This window comes from Camelus ferus, chromosome 4 (assembly GCF_009834535.1).
Source record: "Camelus ferus isolate YT-003-E chromosome 4, BCGSAC_Cfer_1.0, whole genome shotgun sequence".
NCBI classification, from domain to species: Eukaryota; Metazoa; Chordata; class Mammalia; order Artiodactyla; family Camelidae; genus Camelus; species Camelus ferus.
This window is the reverse complement of record NC_045699.1, coordinates 43,811,313-43,836,328: the sequence shown is the minus strand read 5'-3', so window position 1 is coordinate 43,836,328 and position 25,016 is coordinate 43,811,313. Positions and strand designations below refer to the sequence as shown.

Sequence of the window (25,016 nt, the reverse complement as noted above, 5' to 3'; positions counted from 1 at the left end):
TTATAAAGTAACATGCAAGACTTGAGATTGAGAGGAAGTCTCTACTCAGGGGATTTTATACAGAGATCAGCTCTGTGGGTCTTTGAGTCCAAACCCCATTTAAACATATGCTTTGAGGCCTTTTGACAGCATAAGAGATCAAAAGATAACAAAATTCAGACAAAGAGGGACTGGCATTTTGCATACCAAAGGCAAGTCATCTATAAACTGCTTTGAGGTGTACAATAATGAAGGAAAGGGTGCCTGAGATTTTTAGTTCAAGATAAGCATTGCCTGCTGTGTGCAGGGAAACACACAAGGTGTTGGTTAGTTGGGGAGGGAGTACAAGGAAGAACAAGATGTTATACTTGCCCTCAAGTAGCCCATAATCCTTCCTTCAATCATTATTGCAGGAATGGACTTCTATCATTGCATGCTGGAACACTCCAAGACAGTTTTTCTTAGTCCATGGGATTAGATCGGGCTTCAGGGGGGCATGGGACTTAGTCCTAATCAATCAGGTTATTGCATTGCCCTGGCTACAGATTGGTATGGAGGTGAGCACATACACAATCTTAGCCAGTGAAGAGTACTAAGTCTTTCACTAGGACTGATGAGAGGAATACATGTTCTCTTTTCTGTGCTAGCAGCTGCCATCACCATCTTGCGACCACATGGATTCTTGCATGAAGCCAGTGTGGTGGCGAGCACAGTTGAGAGATGCAGGAGGGTTGGGGAGCTGATGACATCATTTGAGCCTGCTGAATCAAGCCATGCCAGATCCACCCCAGATTTTGGGTTATAGAAGCTAATGAGTTTTATGTTTCTTAAAGTGGTTTGTGTTACTTCCAATTCAAATGGTTCAAAAAAATATGTATTAGAAAATCTTTTAACTGATTAACTGGATTAACCAATGCTTTTCATTTCCTATGTAAAATATACTGATTTATGTCTCTGTATACTGAACACTCAGGGTCAAGAGGCTGCTTTCTGGTATTTTGTCCCCCAACCTATCTATGTTAGTTGTATTTATTACTGCAATTATGTTATTTAATTAAATACTAAGTAAACTGAAGAAACACAAGTGCAAAAGGAAAGAGTTCCTGGTTCTATGAAAACTAAATTAAATGCTTTTGAAAGACCTGATAAAAACCGAGGATTTCAAAACTGCCTTTGGGTTAGATATGGATACACACATAGTTAAAAATGAAACAATAAAAATATGAATGGGTTTTGCACTCAGCGTTGGAAGAGTCTTTAGATTTTTTTTCTCCTTTAAAGAACCCAGTGCTGGAAATAGTGGATGATGTATATTGGATGAGAAAGTGACCATTAATTGTCTTATAAGAAGCCTTTTAGTTTTGACCTGGGACACTTGGAACATTTTCTCTAGGGGAGCCAGGCACTATATAAGAAGTCCATGTAGCCTGGGACCACCATGCTGTTAGGAAGCCCAAACTAGCAACATTGAAAGAAAGAGAGATGCCCTGCTAACCTCTAGCTCTTCCAGCCATCTCAGCTTAGGGACCAGACAAGTGAGTGAGGAAGCCATCTGGGGTATCTGTCCCAGTCCAGCTTTCGGATGACTTGAGCCCTAGCTAGAATCTGACTGCAATCTTACAAGAGATTCGGAGAAAGAACCACCCAACTGAGCTTAGTGTATGTACAGAACCATGAGAAATAATAACAAAAATTATTGTTTTAAGCCACTTGATATTAGGTTGGTTTGTTATACAGAAACAGATAACAAGTCTTTTGTGGATGAAAGAAGAGAGTTACAAGAAAAAGGAGGTGGCCTCTAATGTCAAATATCATAAAGAGATCTTGGAAGATGAGAAAAGCCCATTGTATTTATCAGTTGAGAAGTCACCGTTGTCCTTCAAGCACTGCAGTTTCAGTAGAATGAGGTGGGCAGAAGCCAAATTGGAGGTGTTCTAGGGCAAGTGAATGGTAGGAAATAGATATAATGCTAGATTGGTCTGTCTTTCTTTCTTTCTTCCTTCTTTCCTTTCTTCCTTCTTTCCTTCCTTCTTTCCTTCCTTCTTTCCTTCCTTCTTCCTTCCTTCCTTCCTTCCTTCCTTCCTTCCTTCCTTCCTTCCTTTCTTCCTTTCTTTCTTTTCTTTCTTTCTTTCTTTCTTTCTTTCTTTCTTTCTTTCTTTCTTTCTTTCTTTTTTCTTTCTTTCACAGTTTAACATTTACAAATGATCCTCACCTGAATCAATTATCTCATTGGAGATTGCAAAATGGTGACTTTTCCAATCCTATCAGTCTTTCTACATTTATTAGCTGACATTCTTCTGTAAAGAAGAGTTCTCCCTCATCAATTGGGAATGAACCTAATTTCTTCCAAAAATGGCAGGTTAAATGCTTCATTCTTTCCCTTTAATTACCAATTTCCTGACAAAGGAGCTGGTGTCATAGTATTTCTATTGGTTACAAATGAGTTTTTTTCTCCCTTCTCTCTCTTCTTCTCTCTTTTGAGTATCATTATGGACTCACGTGTGGACTCATGCATCACATTTATTCAATGCGTTACAATCAATTACAGACTAAATTAGTCTTTTAAGAAGCAATGGAGGATAGGGCTAAGGATGTGGTCAGATAATTCCTGGAAGAATATATTGGTTAAAAATATACGCACCCACACATTTATCCTTATTAGTAATCAAAAAATGAAAATCAAAACTATATAAAGGAGAAAAAAGCTATAAAATATTAGTTCTAATTCTACTACTGGATATATAACCCCCCCAATTCTCACACAGGTCCCAATAAGGGACATGTATGAAGATATTCACAGCAGTGTTGTTTTGGGTTGTGCGGAGTTGGAGACAATTTGGATGTCCATAACTGAAGAAGTCCTTAGGCAAAATGTAGTGGGTAGAGTACTAAGCAGTAGTTAGAAGCAATGGACTAGATCTTTAAAATATATTTTAAATAAACACCTACAAACAAAAGGATACACATTAAACACACTGGAATGATTTTCTATGGTGGGAAAGAGGAATGAAGTTGGAGAATATGAATAAAAGAGAATAATAAATAAATAAACCAATGTGAGTGGCTTTGTAAGTGAGGAATAGGATGAAGTCAATTCCCTCTTTTTAAGTATAAATAAATAAAGTGCTACTACAATCATTCTGCAAAGTAAAATACTTTGACCTAGAATTCTACTTTTAGTACTCTAGCCTAAGGAGATAGAAATTAATGTTTATTAGTGTTATAACAGTGAGAAAAATGGTCAGTATGTGTTCTTTTGCCCCCACTCACACCCTGCAATATGCATCCCCACATGCTTTAGGGAAATCTGAGAGATATTTCATAGGTGTTGGTGATGTGCTTGTGAACAAGTGTAGTCACATGGTATTGGCACTTAAATTCATCATTTCCCGCTTCCAGCCTCTTCCATTTGGCATTGCTATTTCCACTGCCTTTACTGGGCACGATTACAACCATCAATGAAGTTCCATCTCATCTGAAGTCCTTCAGTTGTTAAGGCTGTGGAGTGTTATTCTACAGCATAGCCAAGACTATCTTGCTTTTATTTTGGTTTCACATACTTTTAGAAGTCTATTGTTGTTCCAATTTTTCAGGATATAACTCTTTCAGTATTGTCTTATAACCTCCTTCCCTTACCAACACCCTGCCTACCCTCTCTTTCACAAACCAAGCTGGAGGACATATATAAGTAACAGATATGCTGGACTTGAAAGTGAAATAAGAAATGCAGATCAAAACCACAATGAGATACCACTTCACATCCATTAGGATGGATAATATAAAAAAGAAACAATGGAAAATAACAAGTGTTGATGAGGATGTGGAGAAATTAGAGCCCCTGTGCATTGCTGGTGGGAATGCAAAATGGTGCAGTCACTGTGGAGAACGGTTTGCTGTCTCCTCAAAAAGTAAAGCCTAGAATAAACATATGATGTGGCAACTCCACTCCAAGGTGAAATTTAAAAGCAGGGACTCAAGGAAATATTTGTACACCAATGTTCATAGCAATATTATTCATAACAGCCAAAAGATGAAAGCAACATAAATGTCCATTGATGGATGAATGGATAAACAAAATGTGGTATATACGTACAATGGACTATTATTTAGCTTTAAAAAGGAATGACATTCTGATACATGCTAGAACATGGTTGCACCTTGAGAACATTATGCTAAGTGAAATAAGCCAGACCCCAAAGAAAAAATATTGTATTAAGTACTGACAATAGCAAATTCATAGAGACAGGGAGTAGAACAGAGGTATCAGGGGCAGCAGGGAGGGGAGAGTGGGTGTTTTTGCTTAATAGATACAGAGATTCTGTTGTGAATGATGAAGAAGTTCTGGCAATGGATGTTGGTGATGGCTAAATAATATTGTGAATGTAGTTTCTATGGACTGAATTATGCCCCCTTCCCTAATTCATATGTTGAAGTCCTAACCTCCCAATGTGATAAAAATTTGTAGACAGGGCCTTTGGGAGATTTTACATTTTGAGCTTATAAGGGTGGGGCCCTCAAGATGAGATTAATGACCTTATAAGAAGGGACACCAGACAGTTTGCTCTCTTTCTCTCCCCACCATGTGAAGACTCAGTGAGAAATTAACCATCTATAAACTAGGAAGGGAGCTCTCACCAGGAATCAATCATGTTAGCATTTTTGATCTTGGACTTCTAGCCTCTAGAACTTTGAGAAAATACATTTCTGTTGTTTAAGCCACCAGCCTATGGTATTTTGTTATGGCGGCCTGAAATAAGACAGTAGCTAATGCCACTGAATTGTATACCCAAAATTGGTTAAAATGATAAAATTATGTTATATATATTTTACCACAATAAAAAAAAAGGAAACAAAAAAGCAAAAGGGCAATTCTGCTATCTTGCCTCTCCTTTGCAAATCTCTGGGTCTCAACCTCAGAAGGACATTAGTAATTTTTAGGAATGACTCAAGACAACTCCCTGAGCCCTTCTGCCTTGTATGAATGAGGAGAGTGAGAGTTACAGAAATGAACTGATTGAACTAGGATTGTAGTTCTGTTTCTTATCCTGTATTCCCTATTTTTAGAAATGGCTCCACTATCACCTAGTTACCCAAGCTAAAAATCTTTGTCATCTTTGATTCTCTCTCACCTTCCTCAACTACTATGTCTTGGTGATTCTACCACCTTACTATCTCTCTATTCCTACCAGTGCTGCCTCAGTTTGGGTCACTTTCATTCCTTGCCTGACATGATAGCTTTTTAGCTGGTTTTACACATCTCTTCTTGTTCCCTTCCAATCGATTTCCTACATAGCAGCCAAAATCTTTCCAAAATCTAATCTGATCATGTCATTGTCACTAAACCATTCAATAGCTCCCTTTAGTTACTTGGGTTAAGTTCAAACGCCTCAAAGTGGCATTCAAGACTCCTCATGATCTTCTGGTCTCCTCTTAACTCTCCAGTCTGATCTCTTCTCTCAACTCAACCAGGCTGTGCTCCAGTCCTATTAAACTTGTGGTTTCCTAAACACATCATGCTCAACTCTTCCTGCTTATTGCTGGAGGATGGAAATTTTCAGAGATAAAGTTCACAGCACACAAGGATGTGGTCCATTCTTTCTTTTGCATCCCTTAACTGGCAAGGTGAGGTGGCTTAGGGCCTGGCCTAGCCCTCTCCCTTATTTCTTCATGTCCTGGAAGGCAGCCTCAATGGGCTCCTTTGGTGACTGGCTTAAACTGCTTGCCTGTCCCTTTTTTTCTAGGCATGGTAGGCAAAACATTTGACTAAATTAAATTTACTATAGCTGAAACTGGAGTTTGGGCTTTGGAGTGGAAATAGGCCTGATTTTATTTAAGGCTGTTAGGGCTATCAAAGGGGAGAAAAATGTCATAGTTTATGGGCATTCTACAGTAGGCATTGGGACTAAAGCCCCAGCCAGTAAATGTTATCTGTCTCCTCTGTGACCAGAAATTCAAGGATTCAGGAACTACTAGGTCCCTTGGCCAATTATAATCTTTTTTTTTAATTGAAGTATAGTCAGTTACAATGTGTCAGGCCAATTATAATCTTAATGTCTTCCCAGTCCACTTTCCCCCAACCTGCTCCACCTGGTGAAATCCTACTCATCCTTAAGTTCTTAACTTCTAAGACTATATCTCATCGGCCTCCAAGGAGATTGTAAACGCTTTGAAGGCCTGGACTGTATCTTTATCATTGTACCCCCAACGGCTAGCATTGCTCACGACTGTATAAATGAAAAGATCACACACCTAGTTAAGTGTCACGGTGGTATTTGAAATGTCTGTTGACAAGGGTTTATCCACACTTCTCTCTCAAGGGGTCAGCCTATCACTGTAGCACTGTGCCTTGTCAAGTTGTAGCTCTCTCTGCTCAGTCCCCAGTTGGCAGCTGCATGTGGGGAAAGGCTAAGGATAATACTTTATTGAAATGATTTAATTGTACCCTCACAGACATGGCTGTACTTAGAGACACTCCTAGTACATGATTGAGTTTGTTTTGCTCCTCTATGGCTTTGATATTAGAGTTAGAGAAACATGAAAGGAAAATGGGTTCAATAACTAACATCAATCCAAGGAGAGGAGGGTGGCCAAGGGGGTCATGAATCTGCAGAATTCTTCTCTCATAGGAAAACTGTCAGCATAGCTCAATAGCATTTCCGCACCTCACAGTCTTTCCCTCTGTCGGGACTAGGCCCAGCCGGGTTGGATGGTTTCCTGTAAGTCTTTTAACAACAAGGGCGTTTAAGTAAGAAAGAGGAAGAGAAAGTCAGAGAAAGGGGCGAGGGGCCAAGGCTGAGCCAGGCTGGCTTCTGTTCATAATTCAAGATGGGTCTCTGGACTCAGAGAAGGCAGCACATCTCCATCTCTTTCGTTTCTGCTTCTGCTACCCACTCTGGGTCCGCGGGGATTGATTAACTACTGAGGTACAGCCCAAGAAGGGAAGGGAGTTTCTTTCCTTAGTGTCTGAAAAGGAAAAACTTTGAGGGAGAGGGAGGAGGAGAGGAGACTGTGGCCCCAGTGTGGGGAGAGGTGGAGGAAGGAGGCCGAGGCGGCACAACCCATGGAATGGGAGCCCGTGGGCGGGCGCGCGGGCGGGCAGCGGCTACCCTGGCCAAGCCCTCCGTACATTCGCGGGCGCCAACACAGGCGCCAGAGGTAGCCGCGCAGCGGACCCCAGACGCAGCCGGGCCTGGGTCGCACGAGGCCTCGCCCCGGAGGCCCGGGGCGGAGCCCCAGGGGCGGGCCGGGGGCGGAGCAGCCCCCAGAGCTGGGCTTTCCCGGCGGACGGCCCTCAGCCTCCACGCCTGTGCGAGCGGCAGCAGCAGAGGATGCCCCACCGCGCCGCCCGCCCAGCCCGGGAACCACGGCTGGCCGAGGAACCCGCCGCCCATTGGCGGCGGCGGCTCGGCGTCCCCGCCCTCTCGGCGTCCCCGCCCCCTCCGCCGCCGCTTCCCGGCTCCGCCTCCTTCCCCTCCGGGAGCCGCCTCCGTCGCCGCCACCGCCACTGCCGCTGCCGGCCGGGGCCCAGCCAGCCCCCGCCGCGCCGGAGTCGAGTCGCAGCCGGAGCCGCTGCCCGCGGCCCCGCCATGAGCGGAAGCGCCGCCGCCGCGGTCGCCGCCGCCGCCGCTTCAGCAGCTGCGGCCGCCGCGCACTTCCAGCCTCAGTCGTCGTCTCCCAGGCCGGGCCCCGCCGAGCTCGGGCCCCCGCGCCGCCCGCGCCCCCCACCGCCGCCGCCCCGGCCCGAGCCCGCTGCCGCCGGTCGCCTCAGCCCTCAGGGCCACGGGCCTCTCCGAGCGGGCGCCCAGGGTGGCGGCGCCTGCAGCCGAACGCCGGGAGCAGGTACGGGGTCCAGGGAGCGGGCCAGGCGGGGAGGGGCGTGGGTTGGTCCCGGGGTGGGGGGGCCCGGAGGCGTGTGGTCCTGCCGCCCGGCCCCACGGAGGGGGTGGAGCGTTGTCCGGGTCAGCTTTGTCCGGCCCCGGAGCCCCTGTGAGCTCTGCGTCCCCGCCGCGCCGAGCGGCTCACAAAGCGTTTTCCCACCGGGTGGGTAACCCCCTCCCCTAGGGTGGGCAGGGCAGGACCTCTCTAGGTCTCCGCTGGGCGGAGGCTTATGGGGGGAAGTGACTTGCCCAAGGTCACATAGCCGGCGAGAGTCGTAGCCTGCCTGGGACCCAGGGTCACTCTGGGCCGGCCCGAGCCCCGAGCAGGGGAGTCTGGGAGGAGGAAGCGCCCCCAGCCCGGGAGAACCGAGGGAGATTGATCGCGGAGAAGCGGGCGCTAGGCCCCGGTACCAGGCACGCCCACCCTGCGCGTTTTGGGCTGGCTTAGGAGAAAGAATCTCCTGCAGGCTGGGACCGAGGAGCGGGGGCTGCTTTGGGGGCGCAGTGGTGTCCTTGGGAGCCGATTTGGGGAACTGCAGGGGGAGAGACTCCTGTGAGGTTGTACTCTCTAGGAAGAGGGCTTTCTTGAGTGAGTGGGTCAGAGCTTTGGAAACTTCTCATCGCGGGGACCATTTCATCTCTGCCAGGCCACCTTCCTCACCACTGCACAGACTAAACCAATCCAGCTGGAATTAGTGTAAAGGAGGCCTGTCTGCTTTTGTGGAGACGCACCCGTAAGGTGTCTTTTTCACGAAATGGCCCGAGTTTCGTTCACGCCCCAAACAAGTGGCTCTAGTAGAGGCATTTCTGCCACAGAAGACCGAAGGAGGTTTTCCCAGGTAGTCTGGACCTGTCACACTTGAGGACCCTCCAGAGAAAGAACAGCTATCCCAGACGTGAAGGGGGAAGGAAGTAAGAGGATTGGGACCCGCCTGCTTGGCGTGTAATAGGGCCATGTACCGCATGGTGTTCCCTTTTTTCTTTTGGGTGGGTGATTGGGTGGGTTGTTTTCACTGTGGATGCATCTTGGAAAGGGACTTGCGGTTCTAGAGGCCAGAGAGAGAGAGAGAGCAGAGTTTTAGGCAATGAAGAGGGCCCTGTGGAGCTAGAAAACAAGCTGTAGAATTAGGGGAAAGGAGAGGATATTTAGTCATTTTGGGGGAAGGAAGACGAAAGGGTTGCTGAAGGGAGGGGGACAGTGTCTAGTGTAGGGAAAAAAATTGGGCTGTTCCAATGAGGGAGCCAAAGGTAATGAATTTGAAAGGAGTCTGTTAGAGGTAGATGGTATCTTACAAGGTTGAGTAAAAGGTATTGGTCTGCAATCACTTCATATTCTTTGAGTAGAGACAGTTGTAAGCACTTTGAAGATAAATGTTTTTGCTCGGTACTCCCCACCCCCATTCTCTCTTCCATTCTAAGGCTGTGGGTTCGTAGTATTGTCTTGGAAGTAAGGCTTGACAAAAGAGGGAAGGGAAAGACTAATTAGCAAATGCATTAATTAGGGCCCTTTGTCCTAGATGGTTCCATGTTTAAGCCAGCTGTTTGCTTGTTGCCCTCCCATACCTCAGCTTTCCAGCTGTGGCGGCTGTTGGCAGGGTTCTTTGGGAGGAAGTGCCTTGATTCAGACAAGATGGATTAAATTTTATTAAAAAACTGAGAAACATATATTTGAGAGATATATATCTCTCTCTCTATATATATATAAAAGCATGAGAACTTACCTGTCAAAGACTTAAAATCAAGGAAATGCAAACCAAAACATCAATGAGATGCCATTTCACACTCACCAGATTGGCAAAAATTTAATGTTGTGATAACCAAGTGTTAGTAAGGTTTTGGGGAAATCACCTTTTGTATACTGCTAGTGGGAATGTAAATGGATGCCACCACTTTGGAGAGTAGTATAGTGATGTCTAGTTGAAGGAGGGCAAACTAAACCTATGTACCTAAAATGTCCATTTCTGGCTATATACTCTAAGAAATCTTTGCACACTTGTCTAAGAAAATAAGTACAAAAGTTCAAGAATATTCATTGCTGTCTAAGAAAATAAGTACAAAAGTTCAAGAATATTCATTGCTGCTTAAATGTCCACCAACAGGGGAATACATAAATTGTTAGACAGTTCCACACAATGGAATATTACAGCATTGTGAAAAATAAACTATAGCCACATGCATTAAAATGGAATCTTACAAATATAATATGGAGTAGGGGAGAAAGTAACAGAAGAGAATGTTTCTACTTGCATAAAATCATAAAAGGTGCAAAATAATATTGTCTGTATCTGTGTACATACATAGTAATAGTATAAAAACATGCATGGTAACAACTAACACCGGATTCAGAGTAGTGGTTATCTCTGCCAAGAGCAGGTGAGGAATGGGATTGGTCAGGGGTACACAAAGGGCTTTAATTACATCTAGTATTCTATTATTAAAAAAAAAACTGAATCAGATAATTGCAAATGAAGATTTGCTTCTTTTGGATGTGGGGTACAGAGATATTCATTATATTATTTTAAATATTTTTCAGATGTTTGAAATATTTCTCACATGTAAAAAAATTTCTTGTTTACAAAGCCCAGGGTTTTTAGTCCCATAATAATGAAACTAGCTACAGGCTCCAGCCTAGCACAGCCTGTTAAGCATGCAGGCTGGTGATCCTTTTCTCACCCCTTTCTGACCTGCAAAGCCTAGTTTTGTGATGGATGACTTTTATTTTGGAACAGCTGATAGGCGTGGAGGATTTCCCAGTCTTTCTAAACTTCTAGTGGACCCAGGTCAGCAGTTTAAGCTTTGTCAAAATATAAGTGCTCCAGGACATTCTGATCTATCAGATACAGGGAGGGACCCAGAAATCTGATTCTGAGCAAGTTCCCCAGTAGATTATGATGCACACTAACTGAGAACTACTGCCTTAGGTTTCTTATGACTCTGGGCTGTGTTCCTTTGCCCAGCCTAGCCCCCAGGCTGCCTTCTGTTGTCCCTCCTGCATGACTGGGACTAATTTGGACCCATGTGATATTTAGCTTTTTTGTAGGGCGTAAAAGAATGGTAGAGTTGGAAGCCATTGAATGTTAAGCCCTTCATAATCCAGTTTGTCTATTCCTCTTATTTTCATGCAGGTAGCTAAGGGGCCCACCATCGAAGAGGGTTGTTTATCAGGTTTTATAAACCTTAACCACTTGTCAGTATATATGGTTTTAATAGTTAGAACAGAAGCAAAGAAATGTCTGACTGAGAAGGAAAACTAGCAAATTGGAGAAAGTAAACCCCCAGAAGTAAATGCATGTGATCATACCTTTCTCTGCAGATGTTAGTGATTGTTTTAGTGTTTTAGCTTAGAACATGTATTTGAAGTTCAGCTATTTGAACCTGTAGTCAAAGATTAGGGGCTTTAGAAACTACTGATTATCCTTCTAGGTGGAAGAGTTTTCTTCTCCCAAATTTGCTAGTTTTCCTTCTCTGCTAGACCTTTTTTGCTCTTGTCCTAATTGAATGAATTTATATTAACAAATGTGAGGATTTCTGATAATGAAATTTGTGAAATGCCTGTTTGTCTTTGGTGAGGTTCTTTTGGAAACCTACTTGGAGGTGTAGTGTTGCCCCAGGTACATTATTGCAGGGCTGCTATATAGCTTGCATCCAGCACAAGGGCACTTGTTTTGGTTAGCAAGTGGGAGTGGAAATCCATTTTGTGCCCCAGTTACCAAGATGAACACCTTGTGTGAAAGAAAATGTGTCCCCTTAGAAGGGGCACCCCTTTTTCATCCTCACAAAGGTGCTCTATGAAATAGCACGGCCCTGCGACTTTGGAACTGTTGGTCCTGCTGTAACCTGACCATACTCACCATAGGCTCTGCCAAGAGAGATGGTTTGTGCTGGACCTGGGGCTCCCAAAGAGTTATCTCCACGTGAACTTTTCATGGGAAGGGACCTACCCCTGGCTTTTCATCACCATGCTCGGTTGAACCGAAGAGTTCAGCTCAAAATTGTAAAATTTGTTATCGAGCTAGAGAAGTATATACAGACTAAACAGTTTGAAAAAATACCGTTATTTCTGAAAAGAAGAGAGAAATCATTAAAAAGATGAGCATCTGGCAAGTGAAGGAGAGAAAGTAGCTGTGCACCACATTTGCTCTTGCATTTGTACAGTGCTCACTTTGAGGGGGAATACGATATTATTTTTCTCTCCCTATTTCCCCCTACATCAGCATTCCTGAATTTCTTAAGACCTGAGGCTTTTTAGCCAATTTTGAAAATATTTACCCATTTGTATTTTCCATTAAGTGGTTGTTTATGCTTCCTGCTGTTTCATTTTTTTTCTTGGAGAGAGGAAGGGGGAGTGCTGAACCAAGGACAAGGCTGGACTTCCTACTGCTTTTGCAAATAATGGCAGTGTGTTTTACAGAACAGTTGTCATGGAAGAGTGCTGTTCTGCGGGCTCAAGGGAGAGATACAATTTGAAGTGGTTTCTGTTGGATTTTTTTTATTATTATTTTTAAACATGATTGAGGGTGATGGGTAGAGAGTTCCATTGTGTTTTTGCTACTGTCTTGAAGGAGTTTTTTTTTGAAGAAAACATACGTAAACAAAAGCTGAGAATGTTTAATGAAAATGGTTGTGCCTACACAAGGAGAATAAATAGTTCTTACCTATAGGCCTTACCCAAAGCAGTTTCATAGTGTTTTTTTTTTTTTTCCTGTTCTGTTTAAATGGATATTAGTGCTATTCTACAGACTGCTTAGAACGAACAGTTAACCAGAGTGTTGTTGGGCAAGTGGAGGAGATTGATGGGATTATACTAGGGTTTATCAGTAGCTTCCTCCAGCCGTGATACGGAGAGCTGTCACTGCATTGTCCGCTTTTGTGAGAGAGATTTGTGGAGAGATTGTGAGTTTTGATATAACCTTCTGACCTTGATGAAAGAAGGGAAGTAGTGGTAAGAGAAGAAATACCTAAGTGGAAGAGAGAGCAGCAAGCAATTAAGTCCTAGGACATTTTGTAGGGCTTCCAGGATGTTCCTTGAGTTGAGAGTTACCTGTCTGTGTTCTGCTTCAGCACCTTTGATTTCAGTGTTTGTAGTTGCTGCTCACTGATCTTCAGTTGAAACTTGTTTCACTGTCACAGAGCTGGAAAGTGAGCAGTTTTGGAGATAAGACTGAAGTAGCAGGGTATGGTAAAACAAGCATTCATTTCATAATCACTTTTGCAACTAGGAGGTGGGACTCTCATAATTAACAAAAAGTATTTTTGGTGGGAGGGTATAGCTCCAGTGGTAGAGCACACGCTTAGCATGCATGAGGTCCTGGGTTCAATCCACAGTACCTCCTCTAGGAATAAATAAATAGACCTAATTACCTCCCCCCACATAAACAAACAAACAAAATGTGCTTTTCAGTTGGCTTTTACGCTATCCTATTTTTAAAAAAATTTTAATAGATTTGTCTTCCTGTGCAGATTTTTGTTGATGTCTCAATACGTATTTGAGTGAGCACCTATTGCTGGTAATATCAGTACTAACGCTGATTCATTGGGGTGATAGCTTCACTGTCCAAGACTTCATTACCTGCAGTACTGAGCGCAGTATAGAGGATGATGCTTCAGCTACTGCTTTCTCTTCTGCCTATTTTAATTCTTCCTTTTGCTCCCTGGCCTTCTGGGCTTGGTGGTGATCTGCCCATCTGTCAGGACAGGCCCTGTCCCTTCCTCTCCTTGTGGGAGGGGTGCAGAGGCTCTGCTGAACCTTTGGCCTGGGCTCCCACAAGTAAAACCCCTTGAACAATATTGAGCCAGACCCGAGGGCCACCAGCGTGGCCCCATCTTCTCTTCCTTCGTTGCTGTCTGTGTTGCCACCACCCACCCTTTGCTGTGGAGCCTGGAAGGCGCCCCCCTCACCCCCAATCATACAAAGAGGCTTTGTGCTCTGAGGATGTTCTAAAGGCGGGATCACTGTAATTATAATTCCCTAAGCACAACCAAGTAATGGGGGAAGGCAGGGTAAAGATGGTATCCAAGTACTTGTTGGTAGGGAGAAGTCAGGCGGGGATTAGAAATCATCTGGAGACAGTACCAAAATGGATAATGGAGTGTTGTTGGTAATGCTGACTGGAACGTGTTTAAGTGAATACATTTCAGGGTTTTAAATTCTAATACTTGCAAGATACGTGAAGCTTTAAAAAGCACAAGACAGCTGAAACTTTTTTTTTCTAGTCTAAAATTGTAACTGCAAAGTACTTTAGAAGAAGGTATGTAGAAATCCAGGCCTACTTTGTTTAGCCAGAATGATTGCCCAAGAAAGCCAAATACATAATTTGCTTACTATCTAGGAGGTGTTCTTACTAATCTGTTTCTTTTTTGTTTGTTTTTTTTTTGTTTTATGTTTCTAAAAGTTAGCACTGACTGACATTTTGGGAAGCTGATTTTCCCCTGCCACCACTAGGAAAAAATCAATTTACCTGAAAATATGTGCTTAATAAATTTATATCAACCATCCTGTCATGATGTGCTTCTAAGCTCTGTTGGCAATCAATCTTCGAGTGAACACTTTTTTTTTTAACTATGTTAACTATTAGTATAGTACTCCTACTAGTGTCTCAAACAAAATTTTTTCCTCTCCTCTTCTCCCCCCACCTCTCCCCTCCCCTCCCCTCCCCTCCCCTTCCCTTCTTTCTTTTCTTTTCAGAAATGCACCAAGCAATTGACTGCAAAGGTTATCTTTAGACTTTAGGATAGTGGACTCCAATTGTCCTCACTCAAGGTGAGGGGAAAGGAGTCCTTTTTGTTGCATTTAGCACTGATATCTGTGGTTGATGAAGCAGCCAGGTAGATAGTATATACGCCACAGAAACCTACAGCTACTGTGAGCTGACCCTTCCTCTACTTGTTGGAGTCAGGTCAGGAGTTGTACCTTTATTTTTGTTGTCTAGCATGATTTTTTTTTCCTGTTTGAAATCAACCTTTTTTATTGACGAGTAAAATTGTGTATATTTATAAACTGTGCAATGTGATGGTTTGATATTTGTATACCTAGTGAAATGAAGACCACTATCAGGTTAATTAATACATGCATCACCTCACAGTTACTTTTTTTTATGAGAATGCTTAAGATCTATTCTCAGCAAATTTTGAGAAACAGCAAGTACAATATTATTAGCTATAGTCACCGTGCTGTACATGAGAGCCTCAGAACTTATTTATCTTATAACTGAAAGCTTGTGCCCTTTGACCAACATCTCATTTCCTCCACTCCCCAGACCCTGGTAACCACCGTTCTAGTCTGTTTCTATGAGTTTGACTTTTTAAATTAAAAGAATTTTTTCTTTTTCGAGTCTGCGTATAAATGAGATATACACAGTATTTGTCTTTCTCTATTTGGCTTATTTCACTTAACATTATGTTCTCCAGTTTCATCCATGTTGTCACAAACGGCAGGATTTCCTTCTTATGGTTGAATAGTATCACACTGTGTGAATATACGATGACATCTTCATCCATTCATTCATCAGACACTGAGGTTCTTTAGCTTAGCTCTTGTGAGTAATGCTGCAGTGAACATCGGAGTGCAGATATCTTGAGGAAATCTACCTTAAATTTATCTTCACATAAGAATATGGGGAAAGGGGGTGGGAAGGGATAAATTTCGGAGTTTGAGATTTACAGATGTTAGCCACTGTATATAAAAATAGATTTTAAAAAGTTTCTTCTGTATAGCACAGGGAACTGTGTTCAATACCTTATAATAGCCTTTAATGAAAGCAATATGAAAATGAATATATGTATGCATATACATGACTGGGACATTGTGCTGTGCATCAGAAATTGATACATTGTAATTGACTATAGTTCAACAAAAATAAAATAAAACAAGAGCACACTGGTAAGAATCATTAAGTATTTAAAAAGTTATTAGAACACATAAATCTCTTTAACGTGTTATGATTTCACTTATTCTACTACTGTTTTGTCTCATAAACGTGAGTGCAATAAAATTCTAAAATTCAGGGGAAAACAATAATACTGGGGAGTCCATTACAAAGATATTGCCCAAGTAATCCTTGAAAAGACTGTACCAATTTGACAGCTAAGTTTTTAGGAGATTTTAAAATATGCAAAGATCCATTTTATCTGCTTTTAATGAAGTCAGGTTGATTCCCGTCCCCCTCCCCCACACTGTTTTAGGCAAATGTATTGATCAGCAGTGACATACGTTTTAGCTTAATTATGAACTGTTATTTGGCAACTTTGTTTGCTTCATTTATCATTTCTTTTCGAGATTAACCTCTGTTTACTTCACAGCTCTCTGGAGGCCAGTAAAAGTAATGATAAAACATTTTGAATGCCTACTATGTACCATACACAGTGAAGGTTTCAGATATGATTCAGATATGCAACAGTTTAGCAGTAGACTCCTGCAGTGTTAGCTGAATGAGTGAATTTTGGGGTCTGCTAACCCCTAATAGGAGGGCAGAAAACATCAAAATTGCACTAATGGTAGTGATATTATATAACCATTTATAATTAACATTGCTGAAGCACAGATCTAATCAGATCAAAAGTTTAAGTGGCTGCCTTCTAAGTAAAAGAAACATTTTTTGGTCTGGCATTCAAGGCCAGCATAATTGAATCTTCATTATTCCAGTCTCTACTATTCTTCATGAATATTCTCCAGGGAATTAGAATGCCCTGTTGTCCTTATGTGCATCACTTCTTTCACCTCTGCTCTGTTGACTGTTACTTGAGCTTGGAATGCCTGTCTTCCTTCAGTTTTTCCAAATCCTACTTATTTTTTAATGTCTAGATAATAATGGTCACTTATTGTGCGCTGATTATGTGCAAGGCTCTGTTCTAAGTGGATTAATTCATTTACTTTTCACTACAGCCCTCTAAGATTGATGCTATTATTATCCCTTATTGTGCAGATGAAGAAACTGGAGCATAGAGAGGTTAAGTTACTTACTAGAGATGATGCAGTTATTAAGAGTGTTATCTAGGATATGAACCCAAGTAGTCTTATTCCAGAGTCTGTATTTTTAGCCAACGTGCTTTACTGCATCTCACTTTATAGATAGCCTAAGCAAACATAGCAGTTGGTTTTGGTAACATAAGGTTGAACTAAAGAGATTTCAGTGTTCAATTTTACCTTCTGTCTTCCTGAGAAATACACCTTTTTTTTTTTAAGTTCTGAATTTTTGTGTTAGGATTATTTAATTGATTTTCTTTTTAGTCATTCATTACTTCTTCATGTAATAAGAAGTAGGAGTACCTGCATCAGAGTGGGTTCACTTCAGATCAGATATATTTAAATTGCTTCTTAGAAAATCTCCCATGTTCTATGATTCTGAACATTGGTCTTAACTGAGTGCTTATTTGAGCACTTAAGCAGATACAAACAGAACTTCCCCTGGAAAAATTTGGTCCCACTCAGAGGAGCTTATGAATCCTACGTTTCTGTGGGTATGAAAATCCCTTTTCCCAAAATTAGCACAGGAATGGATGTTAGACTTCTTTTTAGCCTTCTTAATTTCCATAATAAACTATGATTTGTCACAAGCTAAAGCATAAACATATCCCTTTATTTAGCAGCATAGAATATGGATATTTCAGGCATCACTTTGAGAGTCTTGTGCTGTGTTGATGTTGTCTGACCCAGTAGATTATTTGAGGAAGATAATGTAACATAGAGGTTCCCAAAAGAACTACTTCAAACTTGGTTGGAATGCTTGTTAAAAATTCTCTGTCTTTAGGTGGCCTAAAGTTGGAATCTGAGTTTGAGTAGATTTTTCTCAAGCACTTTTAGTATTTCTAATATTTTGTCCATGTTGCAGGCTTAATAGGCATTTGTGGGCCAACCATTTAGAAAATGTTCAATGGGAAAATAGGATTCTAAGGTCAAAACCAGGTACAGTAATAGACTTTTGGAACATGGTCTTTTTTTTTTTAAGTTGTGCACTGCCAACTCAATCTTTTTCTTCTGCTTTGTTTATGGATACCTGTAAAGGAAAAATGAGTTTTCCGTCTTTCAAATTACTAAGCAAAATGAGAGTTAATTCATAGGAGGAAGATGGTCTTTCCATTCAGGCAGGATGAAAGCTGATTAAATCCGGATAACTCAGGAATTTCCACCCATTTACTGGTTTGCATTTCTTTGAGAACTTTAGCTTCAGAACATGTCTAAGAGTTACAGTATTTTGGGGGCTCTAATTGAAGACATTATTATTACTGTCTTTACTATGTATGAAGAATATGAATCATGAACTTTTGTGATCTAATTATCCAATGTTTCTATTAAAAACTGTGCATGTATTATTGAAATATATAACAGGAATTACTATTCCATGATAATTTTGAGCTTTAATTTTGAATAAAAGCTACCATTTTGTGCTTAAAAACAACAATGGCAATAAATCCAAAACGCAACAAAGGCAACAGGTCAAAAGATTTGCTTTCTTAAAGTGAATTTGTGTGCAGTTCATGAAGTTATTTATTTCGCTGTTGAAATCAAAACTAAAGTCAGAATTTGACTGCAGAATATTTAGATAATTCTGTATATATTTTGAGTCTAACTATTGGTAGAATAAAATCTTTTAAAAAATGAACGCTGCCTCAATTGACTTAAGTGGTTTTAACATAAATAATTCTGTGATGTGGGGGTAGAAATCAAACTAGTTTTACCATACCAAAATCTTTTTATAGCACTTTTGAGATGTAAACATGTTTCCTTTTGAAATCAAATTATTTGATAGAATAGTTATATTATTTTTCCTGATGCTATGTAATTAAAAATCCAAGACCCAAATTTAAGTCTTGATTAAAACTTTCTTTCTATAGAAGAAAAGATAGCAAATTGAAAAGGGGCTTTAGAAATTTTGATTCTGAGATTACTTTAAGAAGGGAGAGGCAAGTCAGATTGGGTTTGGGCCCCACAGAATTTACCGTGCTAGTTCCTGAGTCAGGAAAGCTTGGAATTGAGGGGGCTGTGCTGCACTGGGGCGGGGCATAAGCTTGGTAGGAACTAGAAGTGAAACTGGAAGTGCCTTAAAAAAGCAGATCTTTGTATTAGCCTGAGTCAGGCTGCAATGAGCAGTTGAGACAGTATGATTCTCAAGCACAAACGTGAATGTAGTTACCCTGGCAGATTTCCTGAGAAAGTCAACATGTTTTTGCCTGTGACCCAGGACAGACCTGAAACTCAGTGGAGGAACACGGGAGAAGAGCAAAGGAAGAGGCTGAGGTAAGGGCTTTAGGGTGCAAGTTTTAAAATAAGATTTCTGAGCCTTAGAGGGAGGCAGTGGGGAGTTAAACATGAAATTCCGGGGACCTTTTCCCTTCCCCATAAGCTATGTAGAGGTGGAGGCTGCAGCATGGAAGTGGAGGGTTGATACACTTGTAGATGTTGATAAAGGTATCCTTGTTAAAGTGGAAAAGGTGTATCTCAGTGGTTTGTTTTAAAATGGATTCCTGTTACAATATTAGTGATACAAACAAAGGTTAGCTAGTCTTATATAATTTTATTATGCCTGGGGTTAAAATTGGAGTTCACTTATTTTAAAAGAAAAATGAGAACTTATGATATAACATTGACACCTAAGAGCAATACATTTCCAGAGTAGTTTAATGGTAGTTATGAGCTATCTGTCACGCACCAAAGATGACACTGCTAACATGCTCTGCCTAACTAGGGCATGCAGTGATGATGTTTTTCCCACAGGAGTGATAGATTTAAGTGCAGAGAGGATAAAAACCATTGCTCTTTCTGCTGGCCTCCCCCCTTCCCATCCCCAAAGCCAGTCACAGATACTCTGTGGGCAGGTAGGTGCAGGTAATATGTATTGGGGTTAGGTTTACAGCTCAGAGCTAGACTGGCATTTCACAGTTTACTTCTGTGTCACCCTGGGATGTAGTTAAAAAGCAGATTTCTAGCTAGGGCACAGGTGATGGAGAAGTGGCCCTCAAACTTTGAGGCTGCATAATAGGGGAGGGCTGGTTAAAAGGAAGATTACTGGGCCCCACCTCCTGAGCTTTTGATTCACTTCACGGCGGGGTGTGTGTGTGTGTGTGTGTGTGTGCTTTTAAACAGATTCCTAGGTGATGCTAATACAGCTGGAGGGGGAGGGGATATTTTGAGAGCCACTGAGATAGAATATAAATAACCCAGAGGCGACTCAAACCATTCATCTTGGTTTCTTGAGTGTTATTTTATAACTGAACTGAAAGTGGTGAAGAAAAAAAAAGGTTACAAGAAGTAATAGAGTAATTAATACTGTTCATGTTAAGCAAATAACACTTCACAATTCTATATAGTTTATTGTGGTGAGTGTGTGTCAATGACAAACCCCATCAAATGATGATAATAAAGGTGATTACTTCTGGAGAAGGATTGAGGATTATGGAGGATGGGATTTTAGCTTTCTATGTAAGGTTTTAACTTTTACTGAAGATACTGTTCTTCTATTTATATAATTAATTTTATAAAAAGATAGGGGAAATCTGGGCCAGATACCCTCCGCTTACTTCTCCAGACCTGTCTTTGACCCCTTTTTCTCCTGGCTATTTACCCCAAAGAAAGAGTTCGCAGGTCTTCTGGCTTCTGTTTGGTTCAGCCTTAAGAGGAGAGTGAAGGGAAGGAGGAGGGTGAGGTCAGCATGTTTATCCCCTCTCCTCTCAGGGTAGCATGTGTTATCTTACCTGGATTCTGGTGCTCTCTTGTCCTGATTTTTTTGGGGGCCAGAGCAGTAATTGTTCTGCTATTGCTAGTCCTGGTTCCCGTTCATCCCTGTGGTTTCTGTAGGCCTCACCTCCCAATTTTGTAATTATTCCTTTCCTAAATAAAGCCCCTTCAGATTATTCTGAGTTTCCCATCTCTTCACTGTGAGGACAATGACTGATGGACTCTCCATTCTTGTTCCTCTCTTTATTGTAATCCCAGAGGTAGTGACAGTACTATTTTGGTATGTGTATCTTTCCAGACATTTTCTATACACGCTTGGCTCTTTAATTAATCAATCACAAGGGATCACATTGTACTTCCTATTCTCTATGTTGGTGGATTTTTTTTTTTTTAAACATACTATACTGTGACCATCTTTCTACATTGGTATACTCCATCTCATTCTTAAAAATTCTGCAATATTCCATTTTATTTGATAATGGATTACCTCAATTTAACCAGTTCCTTATTTAGTTAACATGACATTTTAAATCATACTGAATTTCCATTAATGCTTAGATCTGTTTCTGCACTCTGTTCTATTGATCTGTCTCAGAATTCTGGCACCAGTATTGCACATTTCACTTGTTGTAGTTTTGTATGGATAAATGCATGGTAGGGCAGCTCCTTGTAGTTATTTTGGAAGCAGACTTGGCTTTCATAACATGCTTTTTTTCCATTTCCAGATATATTTTTTAAAAAGTTTTTGTCAGGATTATTACAAAAATCCCAGTGATACACAGATTGGAAAAGCATTATATTTATTAAGTTGGAAATAATCAATCTTTTCACACTATTGAGTCTTTTCATCTATTAACTTGATTTCTTTCCACTTGCTCTTTTTATGCGCTGTAGTATGTACCTTAGCAGAATTTTGTAATTTAATTCACCTGATGTCAGTTCCATAATATTTTACATTTTTCTTGCTTTTGACACTGGGATGTTTTTCATCATACTTTTTGAGCTTTGCTGATGTTAGGAAAAAACTGCTGATTTTTATGTATTTAAAAACCTGCCTGTTTGCTGAGTTCTTTTAGTTATTTTAATAATTTTTTTATAGATTTTTCCTGGGTATTCCAGTTGGACAGCTTTATTATTGGCAAATGTTGCTAATTTAGACTCCTTTTCAATATTTTCCTCTGTTATTTTTTTCTTGTTTTATCGGCTAGACTACAACATCCAGAAAAATGTCATATACTTGACTATAGTCAAATGAGGCTGCCTCAGGTATGCATCACTGTTTTTCTTCACTGAAGTGTGCTTCATTGTGAGGTTGGCTGTGTGGGTCTGAAACGTCACAAATTAAAGAAGCAGTATTTTTATTTATAAAGTGCTTTTCTTAGAAAGGATGTTTGTCAAAAGTCTTCCAACCCAGTTATCTACCCTTAGAGATTATGTCTCTTTGACCTATTTATGTGCTGAGGTACATTAATCAATTTTTAGTACGGAATTATCCCTGAATTTTTGTAATGAATCTTACAGTACTAGATTGATTTGTTAGTATATAGGGCTTTGGTATGTCCCAAATTACAAAATTGTAGGAGAAAAGGCCTGTAATTTTCCTTCCTTGTGCCGTCCTTGATACCAGGATTTTGGTAGCATGAAAAAATAGTCTTTTTGGGAGGATGAGGCAGTAACCATTTCTGTTTTGTTTTTTGGCTTATTCCATTCAGTTTTCAGTTGGGGAGTGTGTGGGGGAAGTAGTTAATTTTGGTGAATTTTTTTTTTTAAGAAAATTATATCATTTTCTGGCTTTAAAAAAGTATGAGTGAGTTCATTGTGTTATGTTTAAAAATTTTCTTTGAAAATATGATTTTATGAGCTTTCTTATTCTTAATAAACTGTATTTTATTCTGTTCTGATTGGATTAAAATCTCTCTTTTGTCCTATTACCTGTAAAATCTATAAAATAGGTATAATGAAAGTTAGCTAATGTATATGCCTATGACATAGTAAGCAATCAAATGATGGTTGCTATTATTTAAAAAAAAGATTGTCTTTTATTCTTGGATTTATTATTTCTATATTTTTGTAAAATGATTCAGGAATTTCTTTTCTTACCTTTATTATTTTTGTATGCCTTAAAAGTTTTTTAATGTATGCATTTATTATCTTCTGATTACAAAAATGCACATGGCAAAAAATTCAAACATTACAGAAATATGTGTAAGAGAAAATAAAAGTCCCTTTACTTGAATTCTTCAGAGATCACTGAGAACAGGTTGGTGTGTATACTCGTCTGTGTGTGTGTGTTTTACTGTGCACACACATACATGTATATGTGTAAATTTATAAAAAATGGATCATACTGTATATAGTGTTTTGAAACTTGCTTTGTTTCCATTTTATATCTTGGATCTCTCAAGTTAGTACTTAATAGATCTAGTTATTCTTTGCTGGAACCTTTATTGGATGTATGATATACATATAAAACATGCACGTCTTGTAAGTTTTCAGCTTTAAATCATCACAGTGTGAATACACTTTTGTCAATTCGTAGGTCAAGAAGTATGATATTACAAGTACCCCAAACACCTCCCATTGTGCCCCTCACCTCATTCTTTTATAAAATTCAACAGCTTTATTGAGATATAACTCACATATCAGATAGTTCACCCATACAAAGTATACAATTCAATGACTTTTGTTATTTTTGTATATTCACAGTTGTACAACTCTCACCACTGTCTAATTTCAGAATCTTTTCATTGCCTGGAAAAGAAACCCTGTACCCAGTACCCATTGGCAGTTACTCTCCATTCCTCCCACCTTAAGCCTAGGAAATGACTATCTACTTTCTTTTTCTATAGATTTGCCTATTCTGGACCTTTTATACAAGTGGAATTATATAATATATAGTCTTTTATGATTGGTTTCTTCCACTTGGCATAGTATTTTCAGGTTCATCCATGTTGTAACATATATCAACACTTTGTTCCTTTTCATAAACAAATAATATTCAGTTTGTATATACTGCATTTTATTTTTCCCTCTAGCAGTTGATGGACATTTGGGTTGCATCCTCTTTTGGACCTTTATGAATAATGCTGTGATAAACATTTGTGTACTAGATTTTGCATGGACCTATGTTTACATTTCTTTTAGATATGCACACACACACCTAAGAGTGGAATTACTAGGTTAAATTATAACTATGCCTACCCTTCTGATGAACTGCTAAACTTTTCCAAACTGTTTGCACCATTTCATTTTACGTTTCCACCAGCAATGTATCAGAGTCCTAATTTCTGCACATTCTCATCAGTACCTGTTTTTATCTGTCTTTTTGATTCTAGCCATCCTCCAGGGGGTACATCGGTAGTTCATTGCAGTTTTGATTTGTATTTCCCTAGTGGTTAACAGTATTGAGCATCTTTTCATATATTATTGGTCCATGTAGATTTTAAAAAGCCCTTTAAATTTTCTCTAATTGTCAGAGGCAGAGCTAAATAGTATCTTTTGTATCCTTGTAATTATTATTTTTTATTTTTTTAACATTTTTTATTGATTTATAATCATTTTACAATGTTGTGTCAAATTCCAGTGTTCAGCACAATTTTTCAGTTATTCATGGACATATACACACTCATTGTCACATTTTTTTCTCTGTCAGTTATCATAACATTTTGTGTATATTTCCCTGTGCTATACAGTGTAGTCTATTCTACAATTTTGAAATCCCAGTCTATCCCTTCCCACCCTCCACCCCCCTGGTAACCACAAGTCTGTATTCTCTGTCTGTGAGTCTATTTCTGTCCTTTATTTATGCTTTGTTTTTGTTTGTTTGTTTGTTTTTGTTTTTGTCTTTTAGATTCCACATATGAGCGATCTCATGTGGTATTTTTCTTTCTCTTTCTGGCTTACTTCACTTAGAATGACATTCTCCAGGAGCATCCATGTTGCTGCAAATGGCATTATGTTGTCAGTTTTTATGGCTGAGTAGTATTCCATTATATAAATATACCACATCTTCTTTATCCAGTCACCTGTTGATGGACATTTAGGCTGTTTCCATGTTTTGGCTATTGTAAATAGTGCTGCTATGAACATTGGGGTGCAGGTGTCATCCTGAAGTAGATTTCCTTCTGGATACAAGCCCAGGAGTGGGATTCCTGGGTCATATGGTAAGTCTATTCCTAGTCTTTTGAGGAATCTCCACACTGTTTTCCATAGTGGCTGCACCAAACTGCATTCCCACCAGCAGTGTAGGAGGGTTCCCCTTTCTCCACAGCCTCTCCAGCATTTGTCATTTGTGGATTTTTGAATGACGGCCATTCTGACTGGTGTGAGGTGATACCTCATTGTAGTTTTGATTTGCATTTCTCTGATAATTAGTGATATTGAGCATTTTTTCATGTGCTTTTTGATCATTTGTATGTCTTCCTTGGAGAATTGCTTGTTTAGGTCTTCTGCCCATTTTTGGATTGGGTTGTTTATTTTTTTCTTATTGA

General features: G+C 40.2%; 1 protein-coding gene across 5 annotated transcripts in view; it reads left to right on the top strand.

Moving 5' to 3' along the window:
- Window positions 1–7,477: 7,477 nt before the first annotated feature.
- Window positions 7,478–25,016, top strand: part of RNF38 (ring finger protein 38) — a 113,087-nt gene continuing 95,548 nt past the window's right edge. For 4 of the 5 annotated variants that reach the window (XM_032477990.1, XM_032477989.1, XM_032477988.1 and 1 more), the window contains exon 1: window positions 7,478–7,818. In XM_032477990.1, the coding sequence (XP_032333881.1) occupies window positions 7,566–7,818 (253 nt within the window). In that variant the 5' untranslated portion in view covers window positions 7,478–7,565. Of the gene's footprint in view, window positions 7,819–18,962; window positions 19,090–25,016 lie in introns of those variants that run through there. The other variant, XM_032477996.1, reaches the window with a different exon arrangement.